General features: G+C 39.7%; 1 protein-coding gene across 1 annotated transcript in view; it reads left to right on the top strand.

Moving 5' to 3' along the window:
* LOC118836883 (WD repeat-containing protein on Y chromosome-like) overlaps positions 1–12,436 on the top strand; it is a 175,262-nt gene that overhangs the window by 150,339 nt on the left and 12,487 nt on the right. Inside the window, exons 21-25 of the mRNA XM_036744003.1 lie at positions 4,256–4,345; positions 7,775–7,833; positions 8,085–8,226; positions 10,218–10,257; positions 11,721–11,809. Coding sequence (XP_036599898.1) covers positions 4,256–4,345; positions 7,775–7,833; positions 8,085–8,226; positions 10,218–10,257; positions 11,721–11,809 — 420 coding nt within the window. The remainder of the gene's footprint in view (positions 1–4,255; positions 4,346–7,774; positions 7,834–8,084; positions 8,227–10,217; positions 10,258–11,720; positions 11,810–12,436) is intronic.

Below are 12,436 nucleotides of genomic sequence, written 5' to 3' on the forward strand. Positions count from 1 at the left end.
AGTGTCGTCCTCAACTTCTCTCTTTCACTCCCTATGAACAACCTGTTGCCAAGTCTTTTTAATTCTACTTTCACAAGGTCTCTGAAATAGACCCTTTTCTGATACTGCAACCACCCTGGTATAAACCCTTATCATCTGACACATGGATTAGCCTGCTGATTGTTCTCCCTATCTCAAGTCTCTCCTCACCTCACCCCATCCTCCACTCAGCTGTCAAAATGATTGTCTTAGAGTGCAGATTCTCTCTCTCTCTCTCTCTCTCTCTCTCTCTCTCTGTCTCTCTCTGTCTCTCTCTCTCTCTCTCTCTCCCTCTCTCTCTTTTTTCTCTCTATTCTCTCTCTTTTCTTTCTCTCTCCTCTCTCCCCCCTTTTTCTCTTCTCTCTCTCCCCTCTTCTCTTTTCTCTCTCTCCTCTCTCCCCTCTTTCTCTCTCTTTTTCTCTCTCTCAATCTCTCTCTTCTCTCTCTTTTTTCTCTCTTGTCTCTCTTTTCTCTTACTCTCTCCTCTCCCCCCCCCTTTTCTCTTTTTTCTCTCTCCCCTCTTTCTCTCTTCTATTTCTCTCTCTCTCTCTCTCTCTCTCTCTCTCTCTCTCTCTCACACACACACACACACACACACACACACACACAGAGATAGCTCCAGTGGTTCCCTATTATCCCCCAGAATCAAATATATAGTTGTTTGTTTGGCTTTTGAAGCTCTTTATAATCTTGTCTTTCCTACCTTTCCAGTCTTCTTACACTTACATCCTCTCCATTCACTGCAATCTAGTGAAACTAGCCTCCTTGCTGTTCCTCATACAAGTCCTTCTCCTAACTCTGGGCATTTTCACTGGCTGTTTTCCATGGTTAGAAAGCCCTCCCTCCTCATCTCTGTCTCCTAGCTTTCCTGGCTTCCTTCAAATCTCAGCTAAAATTCTAGTACACAGTTGTTTGCGTGTTTTCACCCCCATTAAAATGGGAGTTCTTTGAAGGCATCAACTGTTTTTTGCCCTTTTTTGTATACCCAGCACATAGCACAGTGTGAGGGCTTAATTAATGCTCATTCACTGACAGAGCCCATACCTGGGAACAGTAACCATTAGGTGAAAGACAAAATTCATAAATTTAACGATTTTTTAAAAAAAAAAGTCGCTGGATCTAAAGAATGGAGATCTGGGTTGTAGTCCTGACCTTGCTATTTATTACCTGAGTGACCTTGGTGGAGTCATTTCATCTCTCTGAACCTCCTTCATGTATAAAATAGAAGTAATTATCTTTATAAGACCTACTTCCCAATGCTGTTGTAAGGAAAGTGGTATATAAATCTTGCAGCATTGAAGAAATATGAGTTATTATATTATTACCAAAATTATATTGAAACATTGGGCTAAAAAAAACAAACTCATAAAATGTTACAGAAAGGGAGGAGGTATGATATAAAAAGTACCATCTCATAAAGCAAAGAGAAGCAGGGGAGGGAAAAACCAGTTTAAAGAAAGCTGGACGAGATATTTCAAAACCAAATTGAAAATGGCGGGTGTGAGTGGAACATATAATCAATGGGGAACTCTGAAGGAGAAGAGGAGTAAAAGAGATCATCAAAGAACTGTATGATAGGAAGAGGAGTTGAGATGATTATACGGCAACATCCAAGGAAAACAAGTAGAGAGGTAGTACCTTCATGAGGAGAAAGTGAAGTAGTCTTCTAGCCTGTTAGGTCAACTTATGGGAGGAAATGGACAAAAGTCACATAGGATGGGCAGGCATGGATGGATTGTAATCTTCACCCTTGGAATACCAACGTGATGGAGATCATATATCAAGGGCTCTTAACATGAGAAATTTGGATAATTATATTTTCATATAATTGGTTTCTTTGGTAATCGTATGTATTTTATTTTCTGTATCTAAAAACCTTACTCTGAATACCACAAATACTATGCATAGGTTTCACCGGACTGTCAAAAGGTACAAGTCACAAAAAAAATGTTAAGAGCTTCTGTCCTGGGTCCATTTGAGAACTTGAGTGATGCCCCTTATAACATATTTGCATTACAACAATTGATTTTGTAAACATTGACTTAAAAAGAGAAATAACTATAATGGTGGAAATTTCAGAAGTTCTTCATTTGTTATGAATTCTCCTTTTTCATTTTTAATACTGGTAATTTGTTTTTCCTTTTTTAAAAAAATCAAATAAACTAATGGTTTATCTATTTCATTGTTTCTCCCCCTCCTTAAAAAATCCTATTTTTATTTATCGGTTTTTTCCTTAATCTCTTCTTTGATTTCCAAGATTTCTATTTTGGTGTTTAATTGGGGGTTTTAATTTGTTGGTTTTCTAGTTTTCTTTGGTTACATTTATGAACCCAGTGGGCAAATCATCTATGAAATCAGCTGCAATCTGAGCATTGGCTCATGGGAATTACAACCATCTGCTACATTTAACTTGACTACTGAGTATCAATGACGGCAGGTCTATAAGCCATCCTGTTCTTCTAGATCCTTCAGGTTATAAAGTGGGATGGGGAGGGGTCATTTTCGGCTCATCATCCAGACCTCAGGACATCTCTAGAAACTTCAGAGTTTTGGGGGCTTAGTTTTGTATCAGGTTGGGTCTGAAATAACTGTGGGCACCTTGGTCATGTTGGGGGAAAGTGGAGGGAAAAGGTCAGGATGACATGGAAAAGATATATATACACACACATATGACTATAGTTCTCTTCCTATTAAAGAATCCTCAGGTGTAGAAAGATTCCGAAGGACCTATCATGGGTCCCAAGCCAATTCAAGAATGTTATAGTGCAGGGCTGTCCAAAATACAACCTGCGGGCCACATGCAGCTCACAGTGAGATTTTATGCACCCTGCCTGTGGGTTTTAATTTTCACAAGTGAAAATACAAAATAATAATTTGCACGGAATGAGTATTGGATTTTTTAATTCCATCACTAATAAATAATCTCGTTGGTGTTAATTTTCTTTGGTGTTTTTAAGCAGTATTATATCTCATGGAATTTTCAGTTGATCTGTGGGATGCATTCCATCTGTACGATGCAGACTAGTCAGTATGCACCTACCTTTATACTGTTGTGTCATTGCTTTGTTGTTTTGTGTTTGCTTTTGCACTTTGTGCCTTCACCTGTCATATCGATGATGCACATTCCATGACTTTCTGCTAATATACTGTATTTTTTATTCTGGGTGTGGCCCTCAAATAATTATTTTATTTTAATGCAACCCTAAGATAACCTAAGGTTAGACAGCCTTGGTATAGTGGATTAAACATTGGACATGGAATCAGAGGGCCTGTTGGAGTGTCAGCTCTACCATTTACTATCCAAGTTATTATGGCAAGTCATATAACCTTTCCAGAGCCCTAGTATCCTCATTTGTGAAATAGAAGTAATAATGCTTGCATTACCCAAATTACAGATCTGTTTTGAGCAAAGAGACTTTTGAAATTGGTTTGCTATCATCATTATTTTTATTCTTGGAAAAACAAAAGCACCCAAACCAAGCTGGGCTTCATCCAGGGTCCCTCTAAAGCAATTTGTAATATGTGAGAATATCCCAGTCCTGACTCACTAAACAGGATCTCAGAGAATCACAGACTTGTAAGGAACCTCTGTTTCTAGTTCAACCCATACCTGAGCAGGGTTTAACATCCCCCCCATTCAACCTCCACTTAAAGATCTTTAATGGTGGAGAATCCACCTCCTTTCAAGGCAGTCCATTTCACTTTTGAACAGCTCTAAGGCTAAGGAGGCCTTTCTTCATATGGAGCCCAAATCTGCCTTCCTGAAGTTTCCATTCATTGCTCCTAGTTCTGCCCTCTGAGACCAAGCAGAACAAGTTCAATCCCTTTTCCATCATTGAGACAAAGATTTGAAAGACCTGAAGGATTTCTGTCTTTTGGATTGACCATTAGCTCAACTATTGACTATAGCAGCCCTTGAACTCTATCCCCTTTCCCACTGAAGGAGGAGAAAATCCAAGGAAATTACTGTTATTCATAACTGGAGCCTCCTCAAAGGGGCTGAAGATGGAAGTAGTGGTGCTAGGAATGCCCTTTAGCTCAATTTTGCCCATTAGCATTCATATTTTGGCTTCACGCCATGGCTACTGGGCAAATAACTGTTGGTCAGACCATTAGATCAGTCAGCATTGCAATCAGCATGGCCAAAGGAGCTGCCTCCTCACCTTCATCAGCTACCATATTTGCAGGAGGTAATCCTGGGAGCGTTTTATGCCTTTCTCCTCATCTTGTGTTGCAGACAGAAGTGTTTCTCATCTCACATTCCTAAAGACCCGTGCAGCCAAATTTGAATCAAAAGCTGCTTCTCTCATTTCCAATGGACCCCAAGGTAAGAACAGGAATTGTCATCAATATAGCTGTGTTTCTCTTAAAAATTGATTTTCCTGGGGTAGTTTACCAAAGACACTTTTACAGAAACACATCTTGCAAGGAACAGCCCTGAACAAATTTACGGGGTCCCCACTGATTTCCTGCTATGGCCCATCCTATTTTGATGAAACCTTGGATGTCTAGACTCCTCTATTAACAGGGAGAAGATAGACAGTTAATTCTATGGACCTGTTCACATGACATATCCCTTCACATCAAATATCTCTTAATGAGCAAGTCCAGATGCCTTAGAGTTATGCATCTATCTTTTGGTTATCCCTGGGCAAGGGCAAGGTGAATTGAATAACAAGTTATAATAAGCATAAAGGGCAGCCTTAGAGGGAGAAAGATGTCACAGGAAGACCAAAATAGCCTGAGGAGTGTACATAAAAGAGGCAAGTAACAAGGCAGGATGACTCTTTGCCTTGGCAATAATGGGAGAGTTTAGGGCTTGAGATCTTATCTAGCACTCACTGTCTGGTTGAGGCACAAATATGTATATCCTAGGGATGGCTCGATCTCCAGCCTCTGCTCTGTAGCATCTCTGTCCAACCTGAATTGGGAACTGGAGCTCTTATCCTAGAAAGAGAAACAGAGAATTTTACGTAGCATGAGGGTAAATTCCTCCTGAGCATGTGTCAGGGTGGGGAGTGTGCCCCATTTGGAAAACTTGATAAGTGAAAATCCTAACCTGAAAAGGCTAATTAGGTTTAAGGCTTCTTCAGAGGGTTTCTCTAGGAAGAGGAAGCTTTGGAGCATAAACTCTCATATTTAAATACAAAGTGATAGTATGTTTGAGCTTTGAAATCTTCTTGTGCCAGTCCCTTAGTCTAACAGATGAGGAAACCAAGATTCAGAGACAGGAAGTAAAATGATCAGGGATACAAAAATTCAAAGTACACACCATTTCCAGAACACATCTGGAAGTGCATTTATATAAGAAACTTAAATGAATTAATTTTGTCGAGTAATTAATCCCACTCTCCTATGTCTCCAACTGAGGCTTACCGTAGAACTCATCTCCTTCTGGAAACTTATCCTGATTTATTGAGAGTATATGTCAACACATGCCTTCCAATGGTGCAACAGCCACTCCTCCATGCCTTTCATCCTGTGTAATACTTGCTCAATACCCAAGGTGCCAGAGGCTGTCCTCTCATTCTTTTTCACTGTATGGAAGCCAGTTCAGCATCCATGCTGCCCATCTGTTGTCTCTCTTATACTATACATGACCAACGCAGCTCCTTTTCCAGTCATACATTTCCTGGATTATATCCCTTATGCCATGTCCTATGCATGGGTCATTGTGGGAAATATGCTGCAGCCTAGTTACACTCACCATTGCCTTTGAGTCATCTTCGCCTTTAATTCTCCTGCCTGAAATCTCTCCCCTCTCCAACCCATTGTCCACTAGTGATTTTCCTAACATACATGTCAGACTTTGTCACTCCCCTACTCACTAAGTTCCAGTGGTTCTTTATCACCTGTAAGAATAAATTATAACCTCTGTTTGGCATTTAAAGTCCTTCACATCATGGACCCGTCCTACCTTGGGGGCTTTCTCCCCTTCACATATTCTACAGTCTAACAAAACTGGCTTTCTGCCTCTCGTATGACACCCCATCTCTCATCTCCTTACATTTGCACTGGCTGTTCTCCATGTCTGGGCTTCACTCCTCTCTCACCTCTGCCTCAGAATTTCCACCTTCCTTCAAGGAGCAGCTCGAGCAGGCTCTGTGAAGTCATCTTCATGAAGCTTTTCCTGATCTCCCCATTACAGTGTTCTCTAATTACCTCTCTCACATACAGGGTGTTCCAAAAATCTTAGTTTAGTAATTACCTAAAACGGCAACTTGGAATATCCTGGATATTTTGATTATATTTTCTCATGCATGTGTTGTCTCCCCTCAATAGACTGGAAGCTTCTCAAGTAAGGACTGTTTTTCACTTTTGTCGAGCAGTGCCTAGACGTAGTAGGACTTGGTAAATGCTTGGTGATTGATTCCAAGGTTGACAACTGAATCAAACCACCTAGAGAATGTTTGTGATAAGTAAATAAATGAGTGAGTGAATGAATAAGTAAATACATAGATATACGTGTGTATGTGTACAGTTAGCCCTTCCACATCATGGGGGCTAGGGGTGCAGGGCTCCTGTGACCTGGAAAACCTGTGTAAAACTTTTGTCCCTCCCTTCATAAGAGAAGAAATCTGATTTTTTTCTTTTTCTTTTGTGAGGTGTTTACAGTACCTTATTATAAAATTTGGGTTAAGTATTCGGTCATTGGCTTTGTGTCATCTGCTGGTCTTGGCGTATCATCTGCAACTTCCACAAAACTCCCCCCAAATTCTCATTTCATTTCATATGCCAACCCACAATATATCAAAACTGCAGTGGGAAAAGTCATGATGTAGAAGGGATAACTGTATATATACATGCATATGTGTATGTACATGTGTGTACATACATACATATGTATATACTTATGTATATGAGTTATATAGATATATGTCATATATATGATATATGTATATATATACATAGATATATAGATATATGAATTTTTCTGAAGGGTAGCAGCCTATGGTCACAAAAAGCACCAAGTAAGGGTTAGGGAGAGAAGATTCAGAACTTCATAACATGACTCATGTAGAGCTTGTCTTTCCCCCAGTTCCAATGATTTAAAACAAACAAACAAACAAACCTAACACAAACCAAAATTATGTAGGAGGTGCTTTTCCATCTTGATTCATTAGAATATGAGTGTCTTAGAGACAGGTAGGGCCCAGGTGTCATTTATTCAGAATAGCCTCTTGAACATTGTGAGGACTCAATAATCACACTAGGGTTGAAAGGACCCTCAGTGAGGAAGGAGTCAGGAGACCTATGTTCTAGGCAAAGCTCTGCTTTGTAGGAGTTGTCTAATGTACTAGCTGTAGAGCCAGCCATTTATGCCCTCCAAGCTCCCACTTGCTCATCTCCAAGGTAATGTGTAAACTATAACTATGCCCACCTTAGGGAGCTACAGTGAGGATCCAGTGAGAGAATACCAAGTCTCTATAAACTGTTCAGTGCCATAAAATGTAAGGGGGTATTACACTGAGTCAAGGAACTGAGATTTCATCCACATGGGAGAGAACTAACTCCCTCTTCTACAGATTGGAGCCTGTACTATAACTGATGGCTTTAGAGTTACCAAAGACCCAGAGAGGTTTAAGTGACTTATTCAGGCCCACTCAGCTAGAAAGTCTCAGAGGTAAGATTTGATCGCAGATCTTCCTAGCTTCGAGCTTCACTCAGCCCACTGTGCCATGTTTCCTCAACACTACAGTTATCCTGTATGTTAATGAAAATTCATCTGACATTTTTTATTCCCCTTCTATCACAGGTTCTGTTATCTTCTGGAGTCTATTCAGTGGGGCTCAGCTCATAGCCAGCTTCATACCTGTAAGTTGAACAGAACCATTTTAAAGAATGTTTTTAAAAAATCAATCTTGCCTGGGTTTTAACAGTCTTCAGGAGGCCGCAGACTGCCTGCTTTATTTGAACTTGAGAGTATTTTTCCTGACTCTCTAGCACTGATATAGGCATAGTAATAAATTATCATTTAAAATGGTTTCAGACAGCATTTAATATACCACTATTTGGTAAAAATGAGCAGCCTTTTAACGAGCACCATGCGTTTGTATTCATTCTAGTCCAGAGGAAAATCCCAGATCAGCAGCATTGTGGTGACAACAGGAGACACCTGTGCCTATGTGGCAGACCATCTGGGTTATGTGTATATCTATGACATCAAGGAATATGCCCTTGAGGGACCTGAGCAAGAACCACCTAAAAGTAGGACTTTTAATTTTTTTTTTAAAGAATACTGTGGTCCAAGTAGTTTTTGGAAGGAAATAACAGATTATCAGTCAGTCAAGAAGCATTTATTAAGTGCTTTCTGTGTTCCAGGCACTATGATAAGTCATGGGGATACAAAGAAAGACAAAAACAAGATCCTTGCCCTCAGAGGCCTCCCAGTCTAACTGGGGAGAAAACATGTAAATAACATGTAAATAACCGACAAAAAATGTAGAGAATAAATGGAAAGTAATCTCAGAGGGAAAGGAACTAGCAGCTATAGGGAAAGGAGTTAGAAATGCCTCCTGCAGAAGGTTAGATTTGAGCTGAATCTTGAAGGAAGCCAAGGAAAAAAAGGAGGGAGGCATGGGGGACAGCCATTGCAAAGGCATGATGACAAGAGATGGAGTGTCTTATACAAGCAATAACAAATAGGTCAGCATAGTTAAATCACAAGGTATAGGGCACAGAGTAAAGTGTAAAAAGACTGGAAAGGTAGAAAAGGGCAAGGTGTGAAGGCTTTAAAAGTCCAACAGAAGTCTATTTTTGATCTTGGAGGTAACAGGGAATCAATGGAATCTGTTGAATTGGGGGGATGGGACAGTGACATGGTTTGACTTGCACTTTAGGAAAATCATTTTTCCAGATGAGTGGAGGACGTATTAGGGTGGGAAGAGACAAGGCAGGGAATCTAATTTGAAAGCTATTTCAATAGACCAAGCCAGAGATGATGAGAACTTTGAATTTCCTTTCTGGCACGTAATTGCCATTCCTTACTTTCTCCTTTCTTCTCCAATCACTGCTTTTTTTTCAAGGAAAGCATCCACAGTGGTTTGTTTTTTTAAGTTTTTACTGATATTTTATTTGTACATAACTTTCATTTCCAAATATATCTCTTCCCCTCTCCTCCCCAGACATCTGGTCTCTGAAACAATAGAAAAAGAAAGGAGCGAGAGGGAAGAAATTCAGCAAAATTACCCAATACATCAACTAAGTCTGATGCTGTACGCTACATTTTAGACCCATAGTCTCCCACCTCTTCAAAAGAAGAAGGAAGGCATATTTTCTAAATTTACTATTAGGACCTAACTTTGTAATTATAATTAAATAGTATTTGAGTTTATTGTTTTGTTTTTATTTATGCTGTTTTAGTCATTGTACTTATTTTGTTCTTGGTTCTACTTCCTTCACTTTGTATCAGTTCAGATAATTTGGGAAGCATCCCTAGTTGTCATTCAAGTCAGAATTTAGAATTGTCTTACTTTTCTGTCATTCACCATTACTCACCCCAGCAAATGGCTGTTTGAAAAACTATTTTTGAAATAGAAAATTGTGTTAAATGACAACCTAATGTGTAAAGAAAAAAACCCATCATTGACCAGAACTAGAGTTTGGGCACCTTGAAAACATGAACTTTATTCCATACTTCTTTGTATCTCTCTGAGTCCATGGCCCTGTGCCTTGTATAAAGCAGGCACTAAAAAATGAATGTTGAATGAAGAGAATGTAGAATTGATCATTTGCCCTGGCCCCTGCCCTTAGCCCATCTTCTCTCTGTACTCACTTGGTTCTGACCTAGCCCTGTAGATTCAGACCAGAGGTTTAAATAAGGTCCAGGAATCCTAGTTTATTGGCCCTAGGCTCCCCTCATGAACAGGTTCATAATCTTAGAGGCTCAGCCCAGAAAGCCTGCTTAAGAAATGGTGGTGTTGTTGCTGATCATGATGCCCTTGGGGAAAGCCTGGCTGGAATGCATTACTTAGGTCCATGTGAGTCCAAGCCTTCTTCAAAGGAGCTGGATGAAACCGAAACTTTCTTGTAATTCTGATCTTTTTTTTGGCCAGGTTTTACCTCCATTTTTCTTTGCCTTTAAAGCCATAGGTGAAGTATATGAAGTAACCTCATAAGTTAATTGTAATAAGAAACAAATAAATCGATGGTGGTTTTTTGTCCCATTTTATAAAGATGTTTTCTTTATATTGCTACAGATGTCAAGTTCTGGCGAGCCCATGTTAATGCAGTCACATCGTGAGTATCTATCTGTAGCTTAGAAAAGCTGGGAAAAATAATATCCTATTTATTTAGCACCATTCTTACAAGGAGGGAAAGGGAACAAGCATTTATTCAGCGACTACTGTGTGCTAGATGCTGTGCTAAGCTTTTTACAAATAGTATTTCATTTGATCCTCGTAACAACCCTGAGAGGTAGGTACTATTATCATCCGCATTTTATAGTAGGTACATTGGTCTACTTACTCCATCAACTGAAGCAGCTAAAAGAATTTGTCCAGCTTTTTTCTCATTTATCATTTCGACGTGCACCTTGTGGGAATGGCAGCTGGGTAGTGCAGTGGATAGAGCACCAGGCCTGGAGTTAGGAAGACCTGAATTCAAATCTGATCTCAGACACTTACTAACTATGCAGCCCTGAGCAAGTCACTTAACCCTTTTGGCCTCAGTTTTCTCACCTGTAAAATGAGCTGGAGAAGAAAATGGCAAACCACTCCAGTATCTTTGCCAAGAAAATCCCAAATGGAGTCAAGAAGAGCTGGACATGACTAAAACAACCGAATAGCAACAACAAACTAGTGAGAAAAAATAATCTTATCCTTATTTTTGTAACAGAGAAATGGACATAAAGTTTTCTCCACAACGCTAAAACTGCTTGTTCAACAACTCTCTTTAACCCCCTGACTCCCTCTGAATGAATGGATATTTGTTTTTAGGAGTAGTAATCGTAGTAGTAGTCGTAGTAGTCGTATTTGCAGTCGTCGTTGTCGTAGTCGTAGTAGTAGTAGCAGTGGTGGTAGTGGTAATCATATCTAGCGTTCATATAGCGCTTGAAGGTTTGCAAAGTGCTTTATAAACGTTATCTTTTACCATGGACATTTTAAGTGATTCGTCTTACCTCCCCGATTTGATGGTAATCTCCTTGGGAACATTTGTATTCCCAGCTGTCTTATGGGACCTGAATATAGAGGCTATTTAACAAATGTTTGCTACATGAAATTTGTTGAATTACACTAGGAGTCAGTGGCAAAGCTGGAACTAACTCCCAATTCTGGATCTTTTCCACCAGACAGAAAGATTACTTCTTAGCTAACAGCTATAGGTTGTTTGCAGAGCACTTTCTTTGATTATTTGAGATTCGAGGCCAGGATATAATTGGAGGAAGGAGTCTCCTAGGAGATATTCAAAGAAGTGGAGCTGGGCTGGAACAAATCGCACTCTTGAAGAGACTCCTTGTGGCACAATGGGTGCCTACTTGGAGGCTCATGGGATTATGTATGGAAAACTTTGCAAAGCTTAAAGTGTTATGTTTGTGTTAACCAAAATTGTTATTATTATTATTGTTATTGTTAAAGGGCTGTTGACTTATTGACTCCATGATCTTCTGATCCTTGGTCCCATTTGGTTGACTCTCAACATCCTAGGAAATGTCTCTGCTTTCTTGTAGTGAATTTATCATCTTTTTTCTTTCATTTCATTAGCCTAGAGCTGATAGAGAAGGAAAAGGCTCTCTTGTCTTCCTCCGTTGACTGTACAGTTCGTCTATGGAGCATGGATGGAGAGTATATAGGTATGGAATGTCTACACCCACCCACGCAGATGATCAAGCTTAGTGTGGGACACACATACACTATTTCCTGGAAGAAGAGCTGAAAACCACCTGAGGAAATGATTTTTCCAGGAAACAAAATCTAATTCTGCTTGGCTGAAGTGGGAATCCCTTAGACCAGGGCTGTCCAAAATATGGCCTGCAGGCCACATGCAGCCCGCAGTATGATTTTTTGCAGCCTGCCTGTGGGTTTTAAATAGAATAATAATCTGCATGGAATGCGTATTAGATTTTTAATTCCATCACTAATAAATAATCTCTATGTTAATTTTCTTTGCTGTTTTTAAGCAGTATTATGGACAAAACATGTCACACGGAATTTTCAATCAATCTGTGGGATGCGTTCCATCTGTACAATGCAGACTAGTCAGTATGCACCTACCTTTATACTGTTGTATTGTCACTTTGTTATTTTGTGTTTGTTTTTGCTCTTCGTGCCTTTGCCTGTTATATTGATGACGCATGTTCCCCCACTTTCTATTAGTGTGCTGTATTTTTTACTCTGGGTGCGGCCCTCAAATAATTATTTTATTTTAATACAGCCCTAAGATAACCTAAGGTTGGACAGCCCTGCCTTACACAGTTAAG

Source organism: Trichosurus vulpecula, chromosome 2, assembly GCF_011100635.1.
Source record: "Trichosurus vulpecula isolate mTriVul1 chromosome 2, mTriVul1.pri, whole genome shotgun sequence".
NCBI lineage: Eukaryota > Metazoa > Chordata > Mammalia > Diprotodontia > Phalangeridae > Trichosurus > Trichosurus vulpecula.